This window comes from Amborella trichopoda, chromosome 9 (assembly GCF_054954075.1).
Source record: "Amborella trichopoda isolate Santa Cruz 75 chromosome 9, AtrichopodaSantaCruz75HAP2 v2.0, whole genome shotgun sequence".
NCBI classification, from domain to species: domain Eukaryota; kingdom Viridiplantae; phylum Streptophyta; class Magnoliopsida; order Amborellales; family Amborellaceae; genus Amborella; species Amborella trichopoda.
Window position 1 is genome coordinate 1300097 of NC_142344.1, and position 22558 is coordinate 1322654.

Sequence of the window (22558 nt, forward strand, 5' to 3'; positions counted from 1 at the left end):
TATATATATATATATATATTTTTCAAATGAATAGAGGATGAAATTAGGAAAAAGAAATTATTTCTTGAAGTTAATCTATGGATTGTAGTAGTCTCATCCCAAAATTTTGAGATCCTAAAATTAGTCCTAGATAAGGATTTACTTGAGGGATTAATTCGACAGTATACTCACTTCGGAGCATAATTAGCGCCTTACCTCTCATTCTGAGGATAACAGCCATGCTTGATTACCGTTTAGATAAGATACAGTCGCCATGAAGCCCAAAATATCTACTCAAGATTTACTCCACAACTGTTTAATAAACAACACGTGGCTTGACACGACGCAAAAATCGGGTTCAGTAAAAACGCGTCAAAACTAATGTTTTGACTTAACAATTAATTTAGATACTTAGACAAGTCAAACAAAGTTAGTTTTATTTTATTTAATTATTGTTATTATTATTTTATATTTTTAATACCATTTCATATTCTTACTTTAAATCTTTAGTTTTTTAATTTTTTTTTTAAATCTAATTAATGTAACTTGATAGGCGGACCTGACCCCTTGCCAACCAATCCTAGTAACAGTGATGGATAGAGGTTCTCCATTAACTAAGTCTCTCTATAAATACCATGTTTTAAAAAAAAATCTCTTTTAGATAGATAGATAATATAGAGAAATTTTTTTTTAACTAGTTAATTTTTTTAGTTATGGAGGATAACATGAGTTGAACCGTGCCAAACAAGCCTCTCTTCTATTTATGAAATATTCTATAATACATATACTTAATCATGTAAGGCGCACCTCTAATGCTCGTCCAAAGATGTAATTTTGTTTTCGACAATTTAATGATGACATGTCATTTTTGGAACTTTATTATTATTATTATTTTACATCAATATATGGTCGAGATAATCAATTAGAGATTTTAACATCCGAACAACCATTTTGGTGGATTTTTAAGACATGCATTGTTTTCTATGGTATTTGCTTATCTAAACTTTTCCATACTAAATATCTATCCTTAGAATAATTATTGTTCCCTTATTTGATTTAAATAACCTTTAACTTTTCTCAAAATGGCCTTTAAGTTTTCTCACGTTCCTCATAAACAAGGAATTATCCCAATACGATAAAGTCCTGAACCATGTGATAAATATAATCTCCTGTTTTTTTGGACTTCTAAATATTTTTTAGCTTATATAAGTGATACTTATGATATTATAACCCAGCAAGGGAAAAGTTTATATAGAGCCTAGGCTCTGAACGATCAAATTAGAGCCTATCTCAAAACTTTCACTAAAAGAGGTAGTTTTGATGGTCAAATTATCTCGACATCAAGATGCATTGACATGAGAAAAAAATGGATTTCAAGTTTTGGAAATAGCACATCTTGTAATACATTTTTGAACCGTTTGTTCAAGATTTTCAAGTTTTCATTGATCCGCTAGATCTACACTATTTTTGAAATTTTAAATTTTATAAATAAATATGCAAATATAATTTAAGGATATCACAAAACTTTCCAATAGTGAAACCATATTTCCTGACACTATTTGAAGTTGGGCTCTAATTTGATTGTTTAGAGCCTCAGCTCTATACAAACTGCACCCTTACGTCAATGTGTTCTAATTTTAACTAAAAAGAAAAAAATTTGTTGTCTAATGATACTTTGACGATATCGTCCTACTAATTGGTTTATTTTAATATTGATCCGGTTTTTGGGATTTTGTTTTTGTGATGACTATAACACTTCTTGATTTTTATGTTTCTAATAGAAGGATAAACGATATTTACTTAATTTTAAAGATATTCTAAAAACAAAATTTGTATTATTGAAAAAGATGTATGAATTTAAAGATTTTAACTTACACATTTATAATTTTTAATAATTAAATATTATTAGTACAATCAATCCTGTCCAACAGATTTTAAATCTTGTGGTTGTATCATTGATTAAGCTCAAAGTTCAAAAAAAATTCTCAAACTTTGTGATACGCCCCAAGCCATCTGATTTGATATCGAATAGCTAATAGTGATCGTGACCTTCTTGTGACAATGGCACATAGTCTCATAGTATACAAAACTTTTTAAAATGGAAAATGTTTATATAAGTTGTAAACTTTATACTGTAGAAGTACGGTGCACCTAAAAAATCTATCAAAATAAGTCATTTTGTTATTAGAAAATTATCCAATTAATCATCTTGACCTTGATATATATGGATATGAAAGAAAAAAAGAATTTCAAGCTCTAAAAATAGTGCATATTATTACACATTATCTAGATCATCAATTTTCAAGATTTTTTGAGTGGTCATAAATCTACTAGATTTGTACCATTTTTGTAGCTTTTGAATTTCATTATAGGGGTGCAAAATAGACTTTTAGGTCATGATACGAGTTTTGGAACCGAAAATACATATTTTAATGAGATTTTTAGATGTACCTAATTGTTTTAGGTTGACACCTTATACAAGCCTCACCCTTTTATATATATAGGGATTTTTTAGGGTTAACAACCCCCCAAATTACATAGGTTAAGTTAAAGACCTTGTGAAGTGTATTTTTACTTTTATTGCCCCTATATTATTTGGTGACCAAAGGATATTGAAGGGCATTTTGGATTTTTTACTTTCAAACTTGAAAAAATTTGAATTTTGAAATTCCTATTCTTTATCTCTCATTGATGTCCCCCATCCTCTCTCTCTCCTTGTTGTCCTCCTTTCTATTCTTTTTCTTTTATTATTGTTCCCCATCTTCTCTCTCTCCTTGCTGTCATCCTTTCGATTCTTTTTCTTTCTTTATTGTCCCCTATCTTCTCTCTCCTTGATATCGTCCTTCCTATTCTTTCTCTCTCGTTGTTGTCCTCCTCCTTATTCTTTCTCTCTCCTGGCTGTCATCTTTCTTATTATTTCTCTCTTCTTGTTTCTCCCTTCCTATTTTTTATCTCTCCCTGTTGTCTCCCTTCCTATTATTTCTCTGTTTTCCTATTATTTCTCTCATTCTCTCTCTTGATCTTATATGAGAGATTTTCTACCAAAAGAGAGCCAAGATGGGGAGGGAAATGAGAGAGATAAAGAGAGAGAGAGGATGGGGCAGCAAGTAGAGAGAAGGATTGGAAAGCGTGTGAGTGAGGAGCTTTAAATTTCAAGTAAAAAATCAAAAATGCATTTCTATATCATTTGGTCTGCAAGTAATATAGGGATAGTAAAAGTAAAAATACGGCTCAAATATAATTATAAAAATTTAAAAGATTTATACCATTATTGATCTATACGTGTGGCTTAGAGAGATAACTTAGGGAGGGCTCATAGGAGGCTAGGTCAAATCTTGATTCCATCATATCTTTTAAACACAAGATAACCTTTTTCCAAAAAAATAATGTATATTAAAAAATTTAAATTAGGCTTTTTCCTTTTAGTTAAATTTCTATTAGAATAGAAATTAAAATTAGTTTGAATTTATCCATAATTTGTATTTAAGTTTGAACTTATTCATACTGCAATAATAGAAATTCAAATTAGCGTTTTTCCTTACAAGGCAATTAGATTTTCTTTTAATGTTGACTTGGGGTGAATTTATATTCTTTTATCCAAAAATATCTATTCTCTTATCTTTAAATTATCCTTTTTCCTTACAGACAAATCAGATCCCCTTTTGCTAAAATTTTAAAGTTAGCTTGGGATAATTATAACTTTTTATCTAAATCTCTATTTTTAATTTTTTATTTTTTATTTTTAACTTCCTCAATGTTCATATATTATTCTATTTCTCTATTTCATGTGTAATAGTCAAGATTAATTATGACATCCAGCACCTAAGATAAATGTTCGCATTATATACTTTCCCATATTTAACTCTAAACTTGAATTATCCTTTTGAACCTTATAGATACGTTTTTTTATCCATTTATCTAGTCCTTATTTTAGCTATTTCCTTGGTGTTAATCGTATTGAACACGCTGTAACCTATATCTTTATCTTGTGATTTGAGCACGAAGAGTTTTATTGTGTTGGGAACACGCTGGAACCTACATCTTTATCTTGTGATTTGAGCACGAAGTTTATCGGGTTGGGAAACATGATAAGTAACTATATAAAGAGGTGTCTTCTTCAAAGAGTAGATCGTAGTTTATTTTGCTGAATGCCGAGAGAAAGATTGAGGAAGAGCTAGAGAGAGAGAAGAGAGTTTCTGGTTAGAGAGAGAGAGAGATCCCTCTCTTGAGAGAGAAAGAAGAAAGATTGAGGAAGAGCTAGAGAGAGAGAAAGAAGAGAAAGAAGAGAGCCATGGCTGGAGGTATTGTTGCAAATAATGGGCAGATCAAAAACTACCCGGGAAAAACAACAGCTTTTGTGCTTATGACCTGTATAGTTGCGGCCTCAGGAGGGCTCATATTTGGTTATGATATTGGAATTTCAGGTCAGTTTCTTATTTCTTTGATAGTTTCTTTCTCTACTGTTCTACCTTTCTCTCTCTAAGAATTCCTTTTGTTCTTTCATGGTTTTCTCTCTCTACATATCCCTCTTTCTTTGTTTCTCTTCTCTCTCTACATATCCCTCTTTCTTTGTTTCTCTTCTCTCTCTACATATTCCTCTTTCTTTGTTTCTCTTTCTACAAGTTTCTTTTTTTTTTCATCGTTTTATCTCTCTGCTTATTTCTGTTTCTTTGTTTCTCTCTCTGAGTTTATTTTTTTGTTTCACAGTTCTATCTCTGTACGCCTTCATCTTCCTTTGTTTCTCTATATGTGTTTCTCTTTGTTTTTCATGGTTTTATCTCTCTACTTATTTCTCTTTCTTTGTTTCTCTTTCTAGGGGCTTATTTTTTCTTTGATTTTTCTCTCTCTGTTTATTCCTCTTTCTTCGTTTCTTTTACTTTTCCTTTTTCATGGTTTTATCCTATATCTCTTTTTTTTTTTTTTTTCATTGTTTTATCTCTTTGCCTATTTCTCTTCTCTTTTTTGTTTCTGTCTATACATGAATTCAGTATTTAATGCCATGGATTTTGTGGTTTTTGGGTTGATCTTAACTTAGAATGTTAATATTCTTGTTTCACGCGTGCGTTTCTAGAGAGAGATATTATGCCAAAAAAGAAAAAAGAGATCCGTTATTCATGCATGAATGATAATGTGGAGAGAGAGGAGAATACAGTGTACTGAGAGTTATTGTTGTTGTTTTATTGAATATGTGTGTTTGTAATTTTTGGATTGATCTTAACTTAGAATGTTAATATTCTTGTTTCAAGCGTTAGAGATATTATGCCCAAAAAAAGAGATCCATTTTTCATTCATGAACGAGAATGTGGAGATAGGGGAGAATACAGTGTTCTGACTTAGGGTTTAGGGTTTAGGGTAGTTATTTGTTTTTGTTTTATTGAGTATGTGTGTTTGTGGTTTTTGGATTGATCTCAACTTAGAATGTTAATATTCTTGTTTCAAGCGTTAATATTATGCCCAAAAAAAGAGATCCGTTATTCATTCATGAATGAGAATGTGGAGAGAGAGGAGAATACAATATACTTATGTATGAGAGTTATTGTTTTATTGAGAGATACGTGAGAGTTATTGTTTTATTGAGAGATACGTGAGAGTTATTGTTTTATTGAGTATGTGTGAGAGTTATTGTGTTATTGTTTTATTATGTGTGAGAGTTATTGTTTTATTGAGAGATACTTGAGAGTTATTTTTTCTTTAATAAGGGAAAATTATGGATAACTTTGAAAAAAATAGATCTATGGACATAGAAAAAAATAGATTTCAAGATCTTTGGACATAGAAAAAAATAGATTTCAAGTTCTGAAAATTATGAATCTTGTAACTTAATTTTGGACAATCAATTTTAAAGATTGTTCAAATTTGCATATATATATATATATATAAAAAAAATAGAGAGAGATAGAGTTTCACAATCATAATCTCAACATTGTTATATTTGTTTCTTCTTAACCGGATTAGACAGACTAAACCACAATGACAATGTTAAACACAACATTTCAATCACCATTAAAAATTCTGTTTGGGACCAAGCTAACTTGGGTAGAATAAAAAAATTATTAAAAAGCATAGACTCTTTTTTTTAAAAAAAAATTAATGTACGAATATACTTAAATTTGTTATTTTCATGATACTTTTTAAGTTTTTTATTGCATATGCCTTGTTTATATATTATAACCTTTTTGGATTCTTTTGAATTAATTAATCGAGAAGAAGGTGCTTATAATCCAATAGATCTTTGACCAAGTCTCAATCTTTAAGATTTAATAAAGAGACTTGAATATCTCGGATACGATGAGGTGGTAAAAGTTGACAACACCTCAAAAGTGCTACCAAATTCGATAACAAATTTTGAACAACGATATACATCAGTTGCACTTGTGCTAGCCATAAATCAATTTTTTCAATGTCATCTCTGATAGATTTTCACTTTTAATGTTGTTTGTAGTTTACTTTTATTTTTATTATTTTTTTGTTTTTAACTATTTGCTTCAATCAAACTCATCTCTTTGTGTTGCCTGTGTTTTGTAGGGGGAGTCACTTCAATGGATACCTTTCTAAAAAAATTCTTCCCCTCAGTTCTGACGAAGATGAAAGAGAATAAAAACAATGGAAACCAGTATTGCACCTTTGATAGCCAGCTCCTTGTGACATTCACCTCGTCGCTCTACATCGCTGGTCTTTTGGCCTCTTTTGTCGCCTCTTATCTCACTCGCAAGTTTGGGCGTAAGCCAACTATGGTAGCGGGAGGACTTACATTTCTATTGGGTGCCATTCTCAATGGTTTTGCCCAAAATGTGGCCATGCTTATAATAGGCAGGATTCTTCTTGGTATCGGAGTAGGTTTTGCTAATCAGGTATAATACTTGTACTCATTCCTTCCTCATGAGATTAACTAGAGAGAGATTTAATGTTCTCAAAGTATTAGATATGGGATTGTATACAATGAGACCATTTACTTTTGATATAATAAGGTTACAATTACTTACAATCATCCGATGTGAAATATGATAGCTGGGATTGTATACAATGAGACTATTTACTTTTGATACAATAAGGTCATAATTACTTACAATAATCCGATTTGAAATATGATAGTTTGGTGTGTTACAAAATTCGAAAAAATTTCTTTTGAAGTTTGAGCTTGGTCAATAGAATAAATAAAACCACCTAATTTCACACCCGGATAAAAATTAATTGTAACAGCCTTGTACCATGTAATTGTAGACTTTTCCTTAATTCATATGAGAGATATTCTTTTAGTCATTCATTAGTTTCATAAACAACATCTGATTTTACATCTCACTTTGTTGGACTGACTAAGTTATTCCATAAACTCTGCTAAGGAATCCCATTAACATGAGAGACAGAGCGCTCACTCTTCTCTTCTCTTCCATTGCAGTCGGTCCCTCTCTACTTGTCAGAGATGGCGCCGCCCAGGCTCCGTGGCGCCCTGAACATTATGTTCCAGCTCGCTATTACCGTGGGCATCCTCATGGCCAACCTCATAAATTACGGCACAAACAAGATGAAGGGCGACATAGGATGGAGAGTGTCCCTTGGCCTCGCTGCGGTCCCCGCCATCATCATGACCGTCGGATCCATTTTCCTCCCCGACACGCCAAACTCCCTCATCGAGCGTGGGAAAAACGATATAGCCAGGGCCATGTTACAGAAGATCAGAGGTACTGCTGATGTGGGGGAAGAGTTTAACGACCTCATCGAGGCCAGCGAAGCTTCACAGAAGGTGAAACATCCCTGGAAGAACATCTTGAAGAGGAGGTACAGGCCGCAGTTGATCATGGCCATTATGATACCAGCCTTTCAACAGTTGACTGGGATCAATGTGATCATGTTCTATGCACCAGTACTCTTCAGGACCATCGGATTTGGCAGTGATGCTTCGTTGATGTCGTCCGTGATCTCAGGTCTGGTAAACATGGTCGCCACCCTCGTCTCAGTGTGGACTGTCGACAAGGTTGGCCGTCGATTCTTGTTCCTTGAGGGAGGGGTGCAGATGTTCGGTTCGCAGGTGAGAGAAAAATTCAGTGACCGATCTATACTCTCTTTTAATGTTCAACAATTTTTGAAAAAAATTTTAAAAAAATTCCCCCGATCCTATTTATGCTTTTTTTTTCTTTTATTTTTTTTAAAATTTTTTTCTTTCTTTTTTTCAGTAATTCAATAGGAAAGACAAGACCTTATTCGTTTTTCAGAGTTAGGTTTTTTTTTAAGGTGTTATACGAGTGGTGTAAGTGGGAAGATCGCTAGGGTTGCCTACCACCACGACCCCAGACCCTTTCCTGATTCTCGTATTCCTGATGCTCCTTTTCATGTTCATGTCATCTTGACTAAACCAAAGATGCTCAAAAATTGGGCAGGCCCCCGGCTCGGCCAATAGACTCGGGCTTGGGCCCGAACCAACTCCCATGATTATACAGTAAAATTTGTAAATATTTTAAAAAATACAATAATATCTCCCTTTCTCTTGATGTAAATATATGTTTTTTTTTTTCATTCCCTTATATAGAATGCTTCATTCTCTTCTTTCTTCTCTTCTCTATCTACTATCTTTTTTCAAGTATCTCTTATCTATCTATATCTATTCTCTTTTCTCCTTTTCTTCTACTCCTTTCCACGCCCCTGCTCTGTTTCTTTTTTCATACAACTCCCACTAACTAAACTCTACTTTGCATTTTCAGATTGTCGTTGCTGCTCTCATTGCAGTTAATTTCGGGCTCACAGGCCAGGGAACCTTCTCTAAAACCTATGCGGATTTGGTGGTCTTCTTCATTTGCATCTACGTCTCCGCCTTTGCGTGGTCCTGGGGACCATTGGGCTGGCTGGTCCCCTCTGAAATCTTCCCGCTTGAGATTAGGTCTGCTGGTCAGAGCATCAATGTCTCTGTGAACCTGCTCTTCACCTTCATCATTGCTCAAGTTTTCTTGTCCATGCTCTGTCACATGAAGTTTGGTCTCTTCTTCTTCTTCGCCGCCTTCGTGGGTCTCATGACTGCATTCATTTACTACTTTTTGCCTGAGACCAAGAATATTCCAATTGAGGAGATGGAACAAGTTTGGAAGGATCACAAGTTTTGGGGGAAGGTGATCAGGGATGAGGATGAGAAGGACATTGAGATGAGTTGAGCTGAGGGAGGACATGAACGCACTCTCTCTCTAGATCCCCCTGTTCTATTTTTCTTTGTTGTCCTCCAGGTTTAGGACCGATGGTTTTTATCTTTATTTTTGTTTTTGAGGTTTAAACACGGTAACTGATCCATTTTTACTTGCATTTAGACATGGAGCTTTCATTATTTTATCCAATTGCATGCTTCAATTATAAAGTTTGTTTTGGCTGCACTTAGGATTACATTCTTCAATTAAAAATATTAAGTTTGGTTTGGTTGCACAACTTGAATGGATTAATGTTTTGCTTGCACTTTATAGCAATTTACATGGACCAAAGCTTGTTTTGATTGCACTTCTTAGAACTTATATACGGAAAAAGAAAAAGTTTATATAAGGGCGAGGCCCTAAACATTCAAATTAAGGGGCACCTCCAAAATTCACTGGAAGAGGTTCTTTTGATGCTCAAAAAATCCTCAAATCAATCATCTTGGCCTTAAGATTTATGAAAATAAGAAAAAATGGATTTTAAATATTGGAAATAGTGCATCAAATCCTCAAAATCGATCATCCGACCACAAGATGTATGAAAATAAGAAAAAATAGATTTTAAATTTTGGAAATAATGCATCTTGTAATTCATTTTCTAGGGTGTCAATTTTCAAAAATTTTAAGTATTCATAGATATGCTCGATCTACACTATTTTTTAAGCTTTGAATTTTTTGATTGGAGAAGAATCTTTAAATTTTATAATTATGGAAGAAATTAAAATTTCAGGCCGTCACAAATATTTCCACGGCCTAAACATCTTTCCACACTGTTTGAAAGTGGGCCTTACTTTGAGTATTTAGGGCCTCAGCCTTTTACAAACGTATTTAGGGCCTCAGCCAAACAATACCCTTCATGTATTGTTTAACTGCCAGCCTCAAATAAATAGCAGCATATTGTTTGGATAGCTAATTACTTACAAATCCGCCATTTCCATATCATTTTTTTTTCCTGCCTACAGGTTTGAGGAGCAGCTCATAGGAGTTGCAGCCTTAAACAATCCAATTAAGGCACACCCAAAAATTTTATCATAACATGTAATTTTCTTGTAAAACATTATTAGTATTATCTTAAAATCTATTTTCATACCTAATTAAAAAAATTTAAATTCCAAAAATGGTTAAATCAAGTAGATCTAGAAATATATGAAAATCTTGAAAATGGACGGTCTAGATAATATGCTCCAAGATGCACTATTTCCAATATTCAAAAACTTTTTTTTTTTCATATTTATAGATCTCGATATCGAGATGATTGATTAGAGGGCTCGTTCAACATTAAAACCACATTTCCGATAGATTTTTGATGTGCATCTATGATTCTGCATTTTAAGGTTGCAACCTTATATAAACTTTTCCCCAAAAAAAATACATAAAAGGGATCGTATATAATGAGAGCTTTTACCTTCGGTACATGGTGGTCCCAATTAATACTGACCATTGGATGTGAAATTGGGTGGTTGTATTTATTTCATTTACCAAGCTTAAATTTCAAAAAAAATTTGTGACACACCCAAGCTATCAAATTTTACATCAGATGGTTTAGATGGCCGTAAGTAATTACGTCATTTCTATACAAAAAATAAAGGGAAAAGTTTATATAGAGTCGAGGCTCAAAACAATCAAATTCAAGCCTACCTCAAAAATTTCACTAGAAGAGGTTGTTTTGATGCTCAAACATCTTCCAATTGATCATCTTGAGATCAAGAAGCATTGACATGAGAAAAAAATGGATTTCAAGTTTTGAAAATAACGTATTTTGTAACGCATTTTTGGACCGTCAATTTTCAAGATTTTCAAGTTTTTATAGATCTGTCGATCTACAATATTTTTGAAGCTTTCAACTTTATAAATAACTATAAAAAGATATTTTAAGGCTATCACAAAGATTTTCAATATTGAAACCACATTTTTTAATACTATTTGAAGGTAGGCTCTAATTTGATTGTTTAGAGCCTAGGCTCTATACAAACCGCACCGAAAAGTAATGGTCTCATTGTATACCATCTTATATATAATGGGTGTGGTTTATACAAGGCATCAATCTTAAATAATCAAAGTGAGGACAAACTCCTATCCCTGCCCGAGGATGCAGATTCAGAGTGAAAAGCATGAAATTGTAACACTTTCAAACTATAGGCTAACTTCAATAAAAAAGGGAAAAAAATATTTCTAAATCACATTCTCTATAGGCTTGAAAACAATGTTTCAAGTTCGAACGCAGACCGTCCCATTTTTGAAGGGTAAGATCTGTTAGAAAACTCAATATATCCAAATTTTGATTTGAGAAAACTCGTCTAGTGACGTTAAGGTAATTACCAAAATTTGAGATCAAAATAATCTTCCAAAGTTCTCCACCCGCAGGAATTGTACAGTATGCTCCAACGAGAGCACGGCGTACACATTTTATGCAAACATGGATTTAGGGAGCCATAGATGCCATAATTACGGGCTTAAACAGCCTTAGCCACCCTCCTGAGTTACCTAATCCAACACCAACTTGCCCAACAAACTCTATGTAAGTGAAGTTCTAATGCTAAAGGATTTTATGCGCCAATAGGAGCATAGTATCCATTTACTTCATACAAAACCCATTCTAGAAGTAATATAGGAGTCCAAACTTCGGGTTATAACTTCTCCAACACCTTGATTAATTCTCAATAAAAAAATTTCTAAATCTCACTTTCTATGCACTTTGAAAAAAATAATGCTTTTTAGATTGATCATGGACGTTCAATTTTTCTAATGGTGAAAGTTAATTGTTAAAAAACTTGAAATTAAAATATTCTCTCTTGAAAATAACCATTTAGTGATTATTACGTGGTTCCCAAACTTTCATAGGGAAAAAGAGAAAAAAAATTCTCCGAAATAAATAACTCGTGTACTTGAAAGAGTAGAAAAGTATACAATGAAACCATTTATCTTTGGTATAAGGTGGTTACGGTTAATCTTGACTATTGGTTGTGAAATTGGGTAGCTGCGTTAATGTCATTGATCAAGCTCAAATTTCAAAGAAATTTTCTCGACTTTGTAACACACCCAAACTATCAGATTTCACATTGAATGGTTATAAGTAATTGTGACCTCCATGTACCAAATGTAAATGGTTTCTTTCATAGCAAAAATTGACACCATATATAAACTTTTCATTATAAAATTTAGATAATATGCATTTCAAATATTGCCCCTTTATTTTCGTGCCTTTTTTTTTTTTTTTTTCATTATTTTCTATTTTGTGTTAGTTTTATTTTTTCCATTTTTATATTTATTTTTTCCGATTTTGTACCCTTCGCTCAAAAATTGAAACACGTTCCATTATGAGTGCCACTTAAGCCTTGCACTGTATGTAAAATGTCCATCGCTCATTCTCGTCAACGGACGGTGGATCTGAGCCCTTCTTTCCATCTGGTTCACAACCAAAAGAACGGCTCATCTCCATTGTCTATAGCCACTAACCATTTAGTTTAGATCTGATTCATTCCCTTGATACATATACTATAGTACCAGGTAATGCATATAGTATAGAGATATGTATACTATAGTATTTCTGATTCACTCCCCTATCCAACTGTCCAATTTAGATCAAGTAAGCCACCGACTGTTTAGTCTAAAATCTTATCCCTCATAGTATTTTTAAAAAAATATTATACAAATCATATGAATATGAAATTTGGTAAGTGCCATCAAGGCACACCTAAAAAAAATATTGAAACATATCTTCATAAAATAAAATATCAAAATGTCCATAAAACATTTAGGGAATTTTGGTTATTTTATTTTACCTGTATATATATTTTTAATTTTTTTATAAGTGCAAGTTTAAGAGTGGAGTGAACGCCTTAAATTTGGTGTCCAATTATTTTGTAGAAAACAAATTAAAAATAAAAACAGTGTAGAGGCATGACATTGTAATTGGGTCCACCTTAGATGTCCATTCAGATCGGACAACCGGATAAGGGAAATTATATATCGATTGCAAGGGGGCTAGCTAGAAGGAGATGGAATCAGCTGGACCATCCACGAATGGTACAGCCATCTAAACACTTTTATATAGTAGGGAAAGTATAGAAAACTTTCCCTTATATTAATTTATTTTTTCTTTCTTTTATTTCTTTTAAAATCGAGTCCAACTTATTTTCTTAGTGGTTGGACCGAGTTTCTTATATATAGTAGGGTATGTATAGAAAACTTTTTTTGCAGTAATTTATTTTTTTCTTTTATTTCTTCTAAAATCTAGTCCAATTGATTCTACTAGTGGTTGGATCGAGTTTGACTGGACTAAATCCCTGACCAGTTTGGTAGGTAGATCAATCCCGTGAGATGAATGGACATAAGTACATAACAAAATTGAGGTTCATCTTATGCTTGGAAAAATAAAATGAACTATACTGGTACATAGTTATTCCGCGCGTATAATAGGTAATTCCATATGGAGAAGTTCCTCTATAAAATTTAGGGAAAATTATATATATATTCGTTGTAGTTTTCGTTATTATCAAAATACCAAATATTTTTCGTTATTACTGGAATGTATGTTTTTTTTCACTTCATAACCATTTTTTTTTTAAAAAAAAGACTTTTTTTCCCTTTTTCGGTTTTTAAACAACCAAAAATAGGCAGAAGCTTGAAATTTGCATTCTTATTTTCGGTTGTTGAACAACCGAAAATGTCTTGTTTTCAGTTATTGAACAATTGAAAATAGGACTGCGTATTTTAGAAGCTTGCTGAAATATGCAGTCCTATTTTCGGTTGTTTAACATCCGAAAATGTATTGTTTTCGGTTGTTCAACAACCGCAAACCGAAAACCGAAAACATAACTGGGTATTCTATAAGCATGCTCAACATCTGAAAATGTTATATTCTTTGTTGCTCAACATCCGAAAATATCCTATTTTCCATTGTTCAACAACCGAAAATAGGGCAGAAGCATGGAATTTGCATTCTTATTTTCGAAAAATGCCATATTTTCGGTTGTTCAATAACCGAAAATAGGACTGCATATTCCAGAAGCTTAAATGAGCCCCGTTATTTTTTGTTGTTCAAGAACTGAAATTATCTTATTTTTTGTTTTTGAACAACCTATAATCCAGCCATTTCGGTTGTTCAAAAACAGAAAAAGGGTAAAAACTTTTTTTTTTAAAAAAAAATTTATTATGAAATGAAAAAAACAGATATTCTAGTAATAACATAAACTATTTGGTATTTTGATAATAATGGAAACTATAATGACGATATACGTAATTTTCCCTAAAATTTATACCACCCGTCATTTTTCTTTTCTACCTTAAGCACCAACTAATTAATCGTTTAATTAACTTTTAGTAAGTCACAAACATAAATCGGCAATAACCATGAATAAATACATTGACAATTATTCTCTAGGAAATCCATATATAAAATTTAGAATGTGTTTCTAGGAAATCCATATATAAAATTTAGAATGTGTTTTTATTATTTTGGGTAGTTCAAAAGTAAGAATCGAACTTGAGATATAATGCTGCTAAACTTCAGCTGCTCACCACTCAAACCCAAGCCCAATTACTATAGTTTATATTGTATTGAACCATATATGTATCCTAGACTAAGAGCTGAGGCAAGCCAAAATTTGGCCCAAGGGCAAGGTCACCTCAGCCCTAGGTTGAGCTTAGGCCATGGGTTATAGCAAAGCTGGCTTGAACTGGCAAGGGTTGGGTAGAGCCATCTAGCCAAGACCCTAGGCCACACTAGGACTATAGCTAGCTTGGCCTTAACCGAGCCAAGGCTCATTCAGGTCATCTAGCTAATACCTCAGGCTAGGCCTTGGTAGGGCTTTTTCTCGAGACAGGTTTCTAGGGTGAACAACATGTGTCTGAGAGAGAGGGAGAGAGATTTCTACTCAACTCTATTTTGGGCAACGGTTCATGAATCTTCCTTTCGAAACCTTGAGCCACCAAAAATAGAAGGCATTGTCTACAAAGAGATCACTTGCTTTGGTACATGGAGGTTGCAATCATTTTTGTCTTTTAAATTTCAAAATCGGTAGTCGTAAAAGTATCATTGAATAAATACATAATTCTAAATAAAAAATACTCTTGGACTTCAAGAGCCACCCCAAGCCATCTAATGAGTGTGAATGATTATGAACTCCATGCACAAAAAATAAATGGTCCCCAAACGAAAACATTTAACAAACAAAACATAAAGAAAAACCCATGAGCACATGGAGTTGGTAGATAATTAAGCGAGGCACCACACCAAACTCAGGCATATAATGGTATCACGAATTCATTGGCCTTGCCTCCCATTGTCTTTCACAAAAACCAAATTATTGAGAAGAGCCATAACCTTTTTGTTCTTATCAAATAAACCTAAATCAATTAATTATTTTTGAAAAACCAAAAAAAAAAAAAAGAAGAAGAAGAAATTACAGATATAGCCAGAGAGAGAGAGACGGAGGATTAAGACCCTCAAATCCCAAATGTGAATAAATGGATTGGAACTCGAAAGTCTAACACATAAACCACAAAAGGAAAAGGATGATGGCATGGGTGGAGAAAAAGGAAGTCCATGGTGGGTTTTCTTGTAATCTTGTTCTTGTTTTATGCTGTAATCTTGGGCTCAGAGAGCTGGAGAGATGGGTCAGCCTCATTAGGGAGCTTCTTCCATACTAAGTGCATCTCTTCAATGGGCACATTCTTGGTTTTAGGAAGGAAGATGTAGATGAAGATGGTCATGATGAGAACCCAGCCTTCGAAGAAGAAGAAGAGGCCGTCTTTGAGGTGGCAGAGGAGCGTGAGGAAGACCTGGGCAATCACGAAGGTGAAGAGAAGGTTAACGGAGACTTTGATACTCTGGCCGGCAGAGCGGATCTCGAGGGGGAAGATCTCAGAGGGCACGAGCCACCCGAGTGGTCCCCATGACCAGGCGAAGGCGGCAACGTAGGTGCAGATGAGGAAGACCACGACGTCGGCCTGGCCCTTGGTGAGGCTCCCGGGGCCGGAGACCCCAAAGACCTCGCCGATCATGACACCGATGACGATCGGCCATGCAAAAACCAACACATTTTTACTGATTGATGTCTCCATTAATTTGATTTTCACAACAATTCGAAATACTTAACATCCTCCTCAAACCGCTTGGGTTTGGGGGATACTGACCTGACTGATGAACATCTGGACACCGCCCTCGAGAAACAGGATCCTCCTGCCATACCTATCGACTGTCACAATAGACACAACAGTGGCGATCGTATTGACGAAACCACTGATGACAGCAGACATGAGCGACACATCATCTGGCAAATCCTATGGTCTTGAGGAGCACAGGCGCATAAAACATGATGACATTGATGCCAGTCAATTGCTGGAAGAAGGGGATGGCAATGGACATCACCAATTGGGGCCTGTATTTCTTCTGCAATATGTTCTTCCATGGGTGCGTAACTTTCTTCGAAGCCTCACTAGCCTCAACCAAGTTCTTGTACTCCTCCTCAATGCTATCAGGGCCTCTGATTTTCCTGAGCATGTTCTTGGCCTTCTCGGGCTGGTTACGCTCTCGATCAGGGAGTTGGGGGTGTCTGGAAGGAAAATGGCACCGACAGTCATGATGTATATTAAAAAATTTAAATTAGGCTTTTTCCTTTTAGTTAAATTTCTATTAGAATAGAAATTCAAATTAGTTTGAATTTATCCATAATTTCTATTTAAGTTTGAACTCATTCATACTACAAGAATAGAAATTCAAATTAGCGTTTTTTCCTGATAAGGAAATTAGATTTTCTTTTCATGTTGACTTGGGGTGAATTTATGTTCTTTTATCCAAAAATATCTATTCTCTTATCTTTAAATTATCATTTTTCCTTATAGACAAATCAGATCCCCTTTTGCTAAAATTTTAAAGTTAGCTTGGGATAATTTATAACTTTTTATCTAAATCTCTATTTTCAAATTTTTATTTTTTATTTTTAACTTCCTTAATATTCATATATTATTCTATTTCTCTATTTCGTGTCTAATAGTCAAGATTAATTATGACATCCAACGCCTAAGATAAATGTTCGCATTATATACTTTCCCATATTTAAATCTAAACTTGAATTATCCTTTTAAACCGTATAGATACGTTTTGTTATCCATTTATCTAGTCCTTATTTTAGCTATTTCCTTGGTGTTAATCGTATTGAACGCGCTGTAACCTATATCTTTATCTTGTGATTTGAGCACGAAGAGTTTTATCGTGTTGGGAAATCTTTATCTTGTGATTTGAGCAAGAAGTTTATTGGGTTGGGAAACATGAGAAGTAACTATATAAAGAGGTGTCTTCTTCAAAGAGTAGATCGATGTTTGTTTTTGCTGAATGCCGAGAGAAAGATTGAGGAAGAGCTAGAGAGAGAGAGAGGAGAGTTTCTGGTTAGAGAGAGAGAGAGAAAGAAGAAAGATTGAGGAAGAGCTAAAGAGAGAGAGAGAGAGAGAGAAAGAAGAGAGCCATGGCTGGAGGTATTGTTGCAAATAATGGGCAGATCAAAAACTATCCGGGGAAAACAACAGCTTTTGTGCTTATGACCTGTATAGTTGCGGCCTCAGGAGGGCTCATATTTGGTTATGATATTGGAATTTCAGGTCAGTTTCTTATTTCTTTGATAGTTTCTCTCTCTACTGTTCTACCTTTCTCTCTCTAAAAATTCCTTTTGTTCTTTCATGGTTTTCTGTCTCTACATATCCCTCTTTCTTTGTTTCTCTTCTCTCTCTACATATCCCTCTTTCTTTGTTTCACTTTCTACAAGTTTCTTTTTTATTTTTTCATCGTTTTATCTCTCTGCCTATTTCTGTTTCTTTGTTTCTCTCTCTATGAGTTTATTTTTTTGTTTCATAGTTCTATCTCTCCACGCCTTCATCTTCCTTTTTTTTCTCTATATGTGTTTTTCATGGTTTTATCTCTCTACCTATTTCTCTTTCTTTGTTTCTCTCTCTCTAGGGGCTTATTTTTTCTTTGATTTTTCTCTCTCTATGTATTCTTCTTTCTTCGTTTCTTTTTCTTTTCCTCTTTCATGGTTTTATCCTATATCTCTTTCTTCTTTTTTTTCCATTGTTCTATCTCTTTGCCTATTTCTCTTCTCTTTTTTGTTTCTGTCTATACATGAATTCACTATTTAATGCCATGGATTTTGTGGTTTTTGGGTTGATCTGAAATTAGAATGTTAATATTCTTGTTTCACGCGTGCGTTTGTAGAGAGAGATATTATGCCCGAAAAAAAAAAGGGATCCGTTATTCATTCATGAATGAGAATGTGGAGAGAGAGGGGAATACAGTATACTTATGTGTGAGAGTTATTGTCTTATTGAGAGATACGTGAGAGTTATTGTTTTATTGAGTATGTGTGAGAGTTATTGTGTTATTGTTTTATTGAGTATGTGTGAGAGTTATTGTGTTATTGTTTTATTGAGTATGTGTGAGAGTTATTGTTTTAATGAGAGATACGGGAGAGTTATCTTTTCTTTAATAAGGGAAAATTATGGATAACCTCAAAAATAAGAGTAATAATCAGAGTTATTTTTAATTTTCCACTACTTCAAAGGATCATCATTAAATTTGGCACAGACCTCTATAAAAGTTGATCATCATTAAATTTGACACAGATATCTTGAAAAATATTATATGTGTGTGGGACTTGACTTTTCTAGATATCAATCTTTATGTTGTTTGTAGTTTACTTTTATTTTTATTATTTTTTTGTTTTTAACTATTTGCTTCAATCAAACTCATCTCTTTGTGTTGCCTGTGTTTTGTAGGGGGAGTCACTTCAATGGATACCTTTCTGAAAAAATTCTTTCCCTCAGTTTTGACGAAGATGAAAGAGAATAAAAACAATGGAAATCAGTATTGCACCTTTGATAGCCAGCTCCTTGTGACATTCACCTCGTCGCTCTACATTGCTGGTCTTTTGGCCTCTTTTGTCGCCTCTTATCTCACTCGCAAGTTTGGGCGTAAGCCAACTATGGTAGCGGGTGGACTTACATTTCTGCTGGGTGCCATTCTCAACGGTTTTGCCCAAAATGTGGCCATGCTTATAATAGGCAGGATTCTTCTTGGTATCGGAGTAGGTTTTGCTAATCAGGTATAATACTTGTACTCATTCCTTCCTCATGAGATTAACTAGAGAGAGATTTAATGTTCTCAAAGTATTAGATATGGGATTGTATACAATGAGACCATTTACTTTTGATATAATAAGGTTACAATTACTTACAATCATCCGATGTGAAATATGATAGCGAGGATTGTATACTATGAGACTATTTACTTTTGATACAATAAGGTCATAATTACTTACACTAATCCGATTTGAAATATGATAGTTTGGTGTGTTACAAAATTCGAAAAAATTTCTTTTGAAGTTTGAGCTTGGTCAATAGAATAAATACAACCACCTAATTTCACACCCGGATAAAAATTAATTGTAACCGCCTTGTACCATGTAATTGTAGACTTTTCCTTAATTCATATGAGAGATATTCTTTTAGTCATTCATTAGTTTCATAAACAACATCTGATTTTACATCTCACTTTGTTGGACTGACTAAGTTATTCCATAAACTCTGCTAAGGAATCCCATTAACATGAGAGACAGAGCGCTCACTCTTCTCTTCTCTTCCATTGCAGTCGGTCCCTCTCTACTTGTCAGAGATGGCGCCGCCCAGGCTCCGTGGCGCCCTGAACATTATGTTCCAGCTCGCTATTACCGTGGGCATCCTCATGGCCAACCTCATAAATTACGGCACAAACAAGATGAAGGGCGACATAGGATGGAGAGTGTCCCTTGGCCTCGCTGCGGTCCCCGCCATCATCATGACCGTCGGATCCATTTTCCTCCCCGACACGCCAAACTCCCTCATCGAGCGTGGGAAAAACGACATAGCCAGGGCCATGTTACAGAAGATCAGAGGTACTGCTGATGTGGGGGAAGAGTTTAACGACCTCATCGAGGCCAGCGAAGCTTCACAGAAGGTGAAACATCCCTGGAAGAACATCTTGAAGAGGAGGTACAGGCCGCAGTTGATCATGGCCATTATGATACCAGCCTTTCAACAGTTGACTGGGATCAATGTGATCATGTTCTATGCACCAGTACTCTTCAGGACCATCGGATTTGGCAGCGATGCTTCGTTGATGTCGTCCGTGATCTCAGGTCTGGTAAACATGGTCGCCACCCTCGTCTCAGTGTGGACTGTCGACAAGGTTGGCCGTCGATTCTTGTTCCTTGAGGGAGGGGTGCAGATGTTCGGTTCGCAGGTGAGAGAAAAATACAGTGACCGATCTATACTCTCTTTTAATGTTCAACAATTTTTGAAAAAAATTTTAAAAAAATTCCCCCGATCCTATTTATGCTTTTTTTTTCTTTTATTTTTTTTAAAATTTTTTTCTTTCTTTTTTTCAGTATCTCAATAGGAATGACGGGACGTTACTCGTTTTTCAGAGTCAAGTTTTTTTTTTAAGGTGTTATATGAGTGGTGTCAGTGGGAAGATCGCTAGGGTTGCCTACCACCACGACCCCAGACCCTTTCCTAATGCTCGTATTCCTGATGCTCCTTTTCATGTTCATGTCATCTTGACTAAACCAAAGATGCTCAAAAATTGGGCAGGCCCCTGGCTCGGCCAATAGACTGGGGCTTGGGCCCGAACCAACTCCCATGATTATAGAGTAAAATTTTCAAAAATTTTAAAAAATACAATAATATCTCCCTTTCTCTCGATGTAAATATATGTTTTTTTTTTTCATTCCCTTATATAGAATGCTTCATTCTCTTCTTTCTTCTCTTCTCTATCTATTATCCTTTTTCAAGTATCTCTTATCTATCTATATCTATTCTCTTTTCTCCTTTTCTTCTACTCCTTTCAACGCCCCTGCTCTGTTTCTTTTTTCATACAACTCCCACTAACTAAACTCTACTTTGCATTTTCAGATTGTCGTTGCTGCTCTCATTGCAGTTAATTTCGGGCTCACAGGCCAGGGAACCTTCTCTAAAACCTATGCGGATTTGGTGGTCTTCTTCATTTGCATCTACGTCTCCGCCTTTGCGTGGTCCTGGGGACCATTGGGCTGGCTGGTCCCCTCTGAAATCTTCCCGCTTGAGATCAGGTCTGCTGGTCAGAGCATCAATGTCTCTGTGAACCTGCTCTTCACCTTCATCATTGCTCAAGTTTTCTTGTCCATGCTCTGTCACATGAAGTTTGGTCTCTTCTTCTTCTTCGCCGCCTTCGTGGGTCTCATGACTGCATTCATTTACTACTTTTTACCTGAGACCAAGAATATTCCAATTGAGGAGATGGAACAAGTTTGGAAGGATCACAAGTTTTGGGGGAAGGTGATCAGGGATGAGGATGAGAAGGACATTGAGATGAGTTGAGCTGAGGGAGGACATGAACGCACTCTCTCTCTAGATCCCCCTGTTCTATTTTTCTTTGTTGTCCTCCAGGTTTAGGACCGATGGTTTTTATCTTTATTTTTGTTTTTAAGGTTTGAACACTGTAACTGATCCATTTTTACTTGCATTTAGACATGGAGCTTTCATTATTTTATCCAATTGCATGCTTCAATTATAAAGTTTGTTTTGGCTGCACTTAGGATTACGTTCTTCAATTAAAAATATTAAGTTGGTTTGGTTGCACAACTTGAATGGATTAATGTTTTGCTTGCACTTTATAGCAATTTATATGGACCAAAGCTTGTTTTGATTGCACTTCTTAGAACTTATATACGGAAAAAGAAAAAGTTTATATAAGGGCGAGGCCCTAAACATTCAAATTATGGGGCACCTCCAAAATTCACTAGAAGAGGTTCTTTTGATGCTCAAAAAATCCTCAAATCAATCATCTCGACCTTAAGATGTATGAAAATAAGAAAAAATGGATTTTAAATATTGGAAATAGTGCATCAAATCCTCAAAATCGATCATCCGACCACAAGATGTATGAAAATAAGAAAAAATAGATTTGAAATATTGAAAATACTGCATCTTGTAATTCATTTTCTAGGCTGTCAATTTTCAAAAATTTTAAGTATTCATAGATATGCTCGATCTACACTATTTTTTAAGCTTTGAATTTTATGATTGGAGAAGAATCTTTAAATTTTATAATTATGGAAGAAATTAAAATTTCAGGCCGTCACAAATATTTCCACGGCCTAAACATCTTTCCACACTGTTTGAAAGTGGGCCTTACTTTGAGTATTTAGGGCCTCAGCCTTTTACAAACGTATTTAGGGCCTCAGCCAAACAACACCCTTCATGTATTGTTTAACTGCCAGCCTCAAATAAATAACAGCATATTGTTTGGATAGCTAATTACTTACAACTCCGCCATTTCCATATCATTTTTTTTTCCTGCCTACAGGTTTGAGGAGCAGCTCATACGAGTTGCAGCCTTAAACAAT

The 22558-nt window shown here is 34.6% G+C and overlaps 2 protein-coding genes and 1 pseudogene across 3 annotated transcripts; 2 read left to right on the forward strand and 1 right to left on the reverse strand.

The window, feature by feature from the left end:
• The first annotated feature begins 3770 nt into the window (after positions 1–3770).
• Positions 3771–9316, forward strand: STP11 (sugar transporter 11). The gene is made up of 4 exons (XM_088846880.1): positions 3771–4403; positions 6505–6830; positions 7376–8005; positions 8676–9316. Exons 1-4 carry the CDS (start codon positions 4271–4273, stop codon positions 9117–9119), a joined length of 1533 nt encoding a protein of 510 aa, XP_088703006.1. The 5' UTR covers positions 3771–4270; the 3' UTR covers positions 9120–9316.
• A 6082-nt stretch (positions 9317–15398) lies between these two features.
• LOC18437553 (sugar transport protein MST3 pseudogene) lies at positions 15399–16730 on the reverse strand (annotated as a pseudogene). The gene is made up of 2 exons (XR_016040921.1): positions 16260–16730; positions 15399–16139 (listed from the first exon to the last, which is right to left on the reverse strand). The product of XR_016040921.1 is annotated as a sugar transport protein MST3 pseudogene (transcript).
• LOC18435244 (sugar transport protein MST6) lies at positions 16137–21743 on the forward strand. Its single transcript, XM_088846881.1, has 4 exons — positions 16137–17744; positions 18915–19240; positions 19786–20415; positions 21087–21743. Exons 1-4 carry the CDS (start codon positions 17612–17614, stop codon positions 21528–21530), a joined length of 1533 nt encoding a protein of 510 aa, XP_088703007.1. The 5' UTR covers positions 16137–17611; the 3' UTR covers positions 21531–21743.
• Positions 21744–22558: the final 815 nt, after the last annotated feature.

Excerpts from the sequence above, each read along its gene's own strand:
- LOC18435244 (XM_088846881.1), top strand. The coding sequence starts at position 17,612 with ATGGCTGGAGGTATTGTTGCAAATAATGGGCAGATCAAAAACTATCCG. Across the intron at positions 19,241-19,785 it reads GAGTAGGTTTTGCTAATCAG|TCGGTCCCTCTCTACTTGTC; the intron begins GTATAATACTTG and ends CTTCCATTGCAG. Across the intron at positions 20,416-21,086 it reads TGCAGATGTTCGGTTCGCAG|ATTGTCGTTGCTGCTCTCAT; the intron begins GTGAGAGAAAAA and ends TTGCATTTTCAG.
- STP11 (XM_088846880.1), top strand. The coding sequence starts at position 4,271 with ATGGCTGGAGGTATTGTTGCAAATAATGGGCAGATCAAAAACTACCCG. Across the intron at positions 6,831-7,375 it reads GAGTAGGTTTTGCTAATCAG|TCGGTCCCTCTCTACTTGTC; the intron begins GTATAATACTTG and ends CTTCCATTGCAG. Across the intron at positions 8,006-8,675 it reads TGCAGATGTTCGGTTCGCAG|ATTGTCGTTGCTGCTCTCAT; the intron begins GTGAGAGAAAAA and ends TTGCATTTTCAG.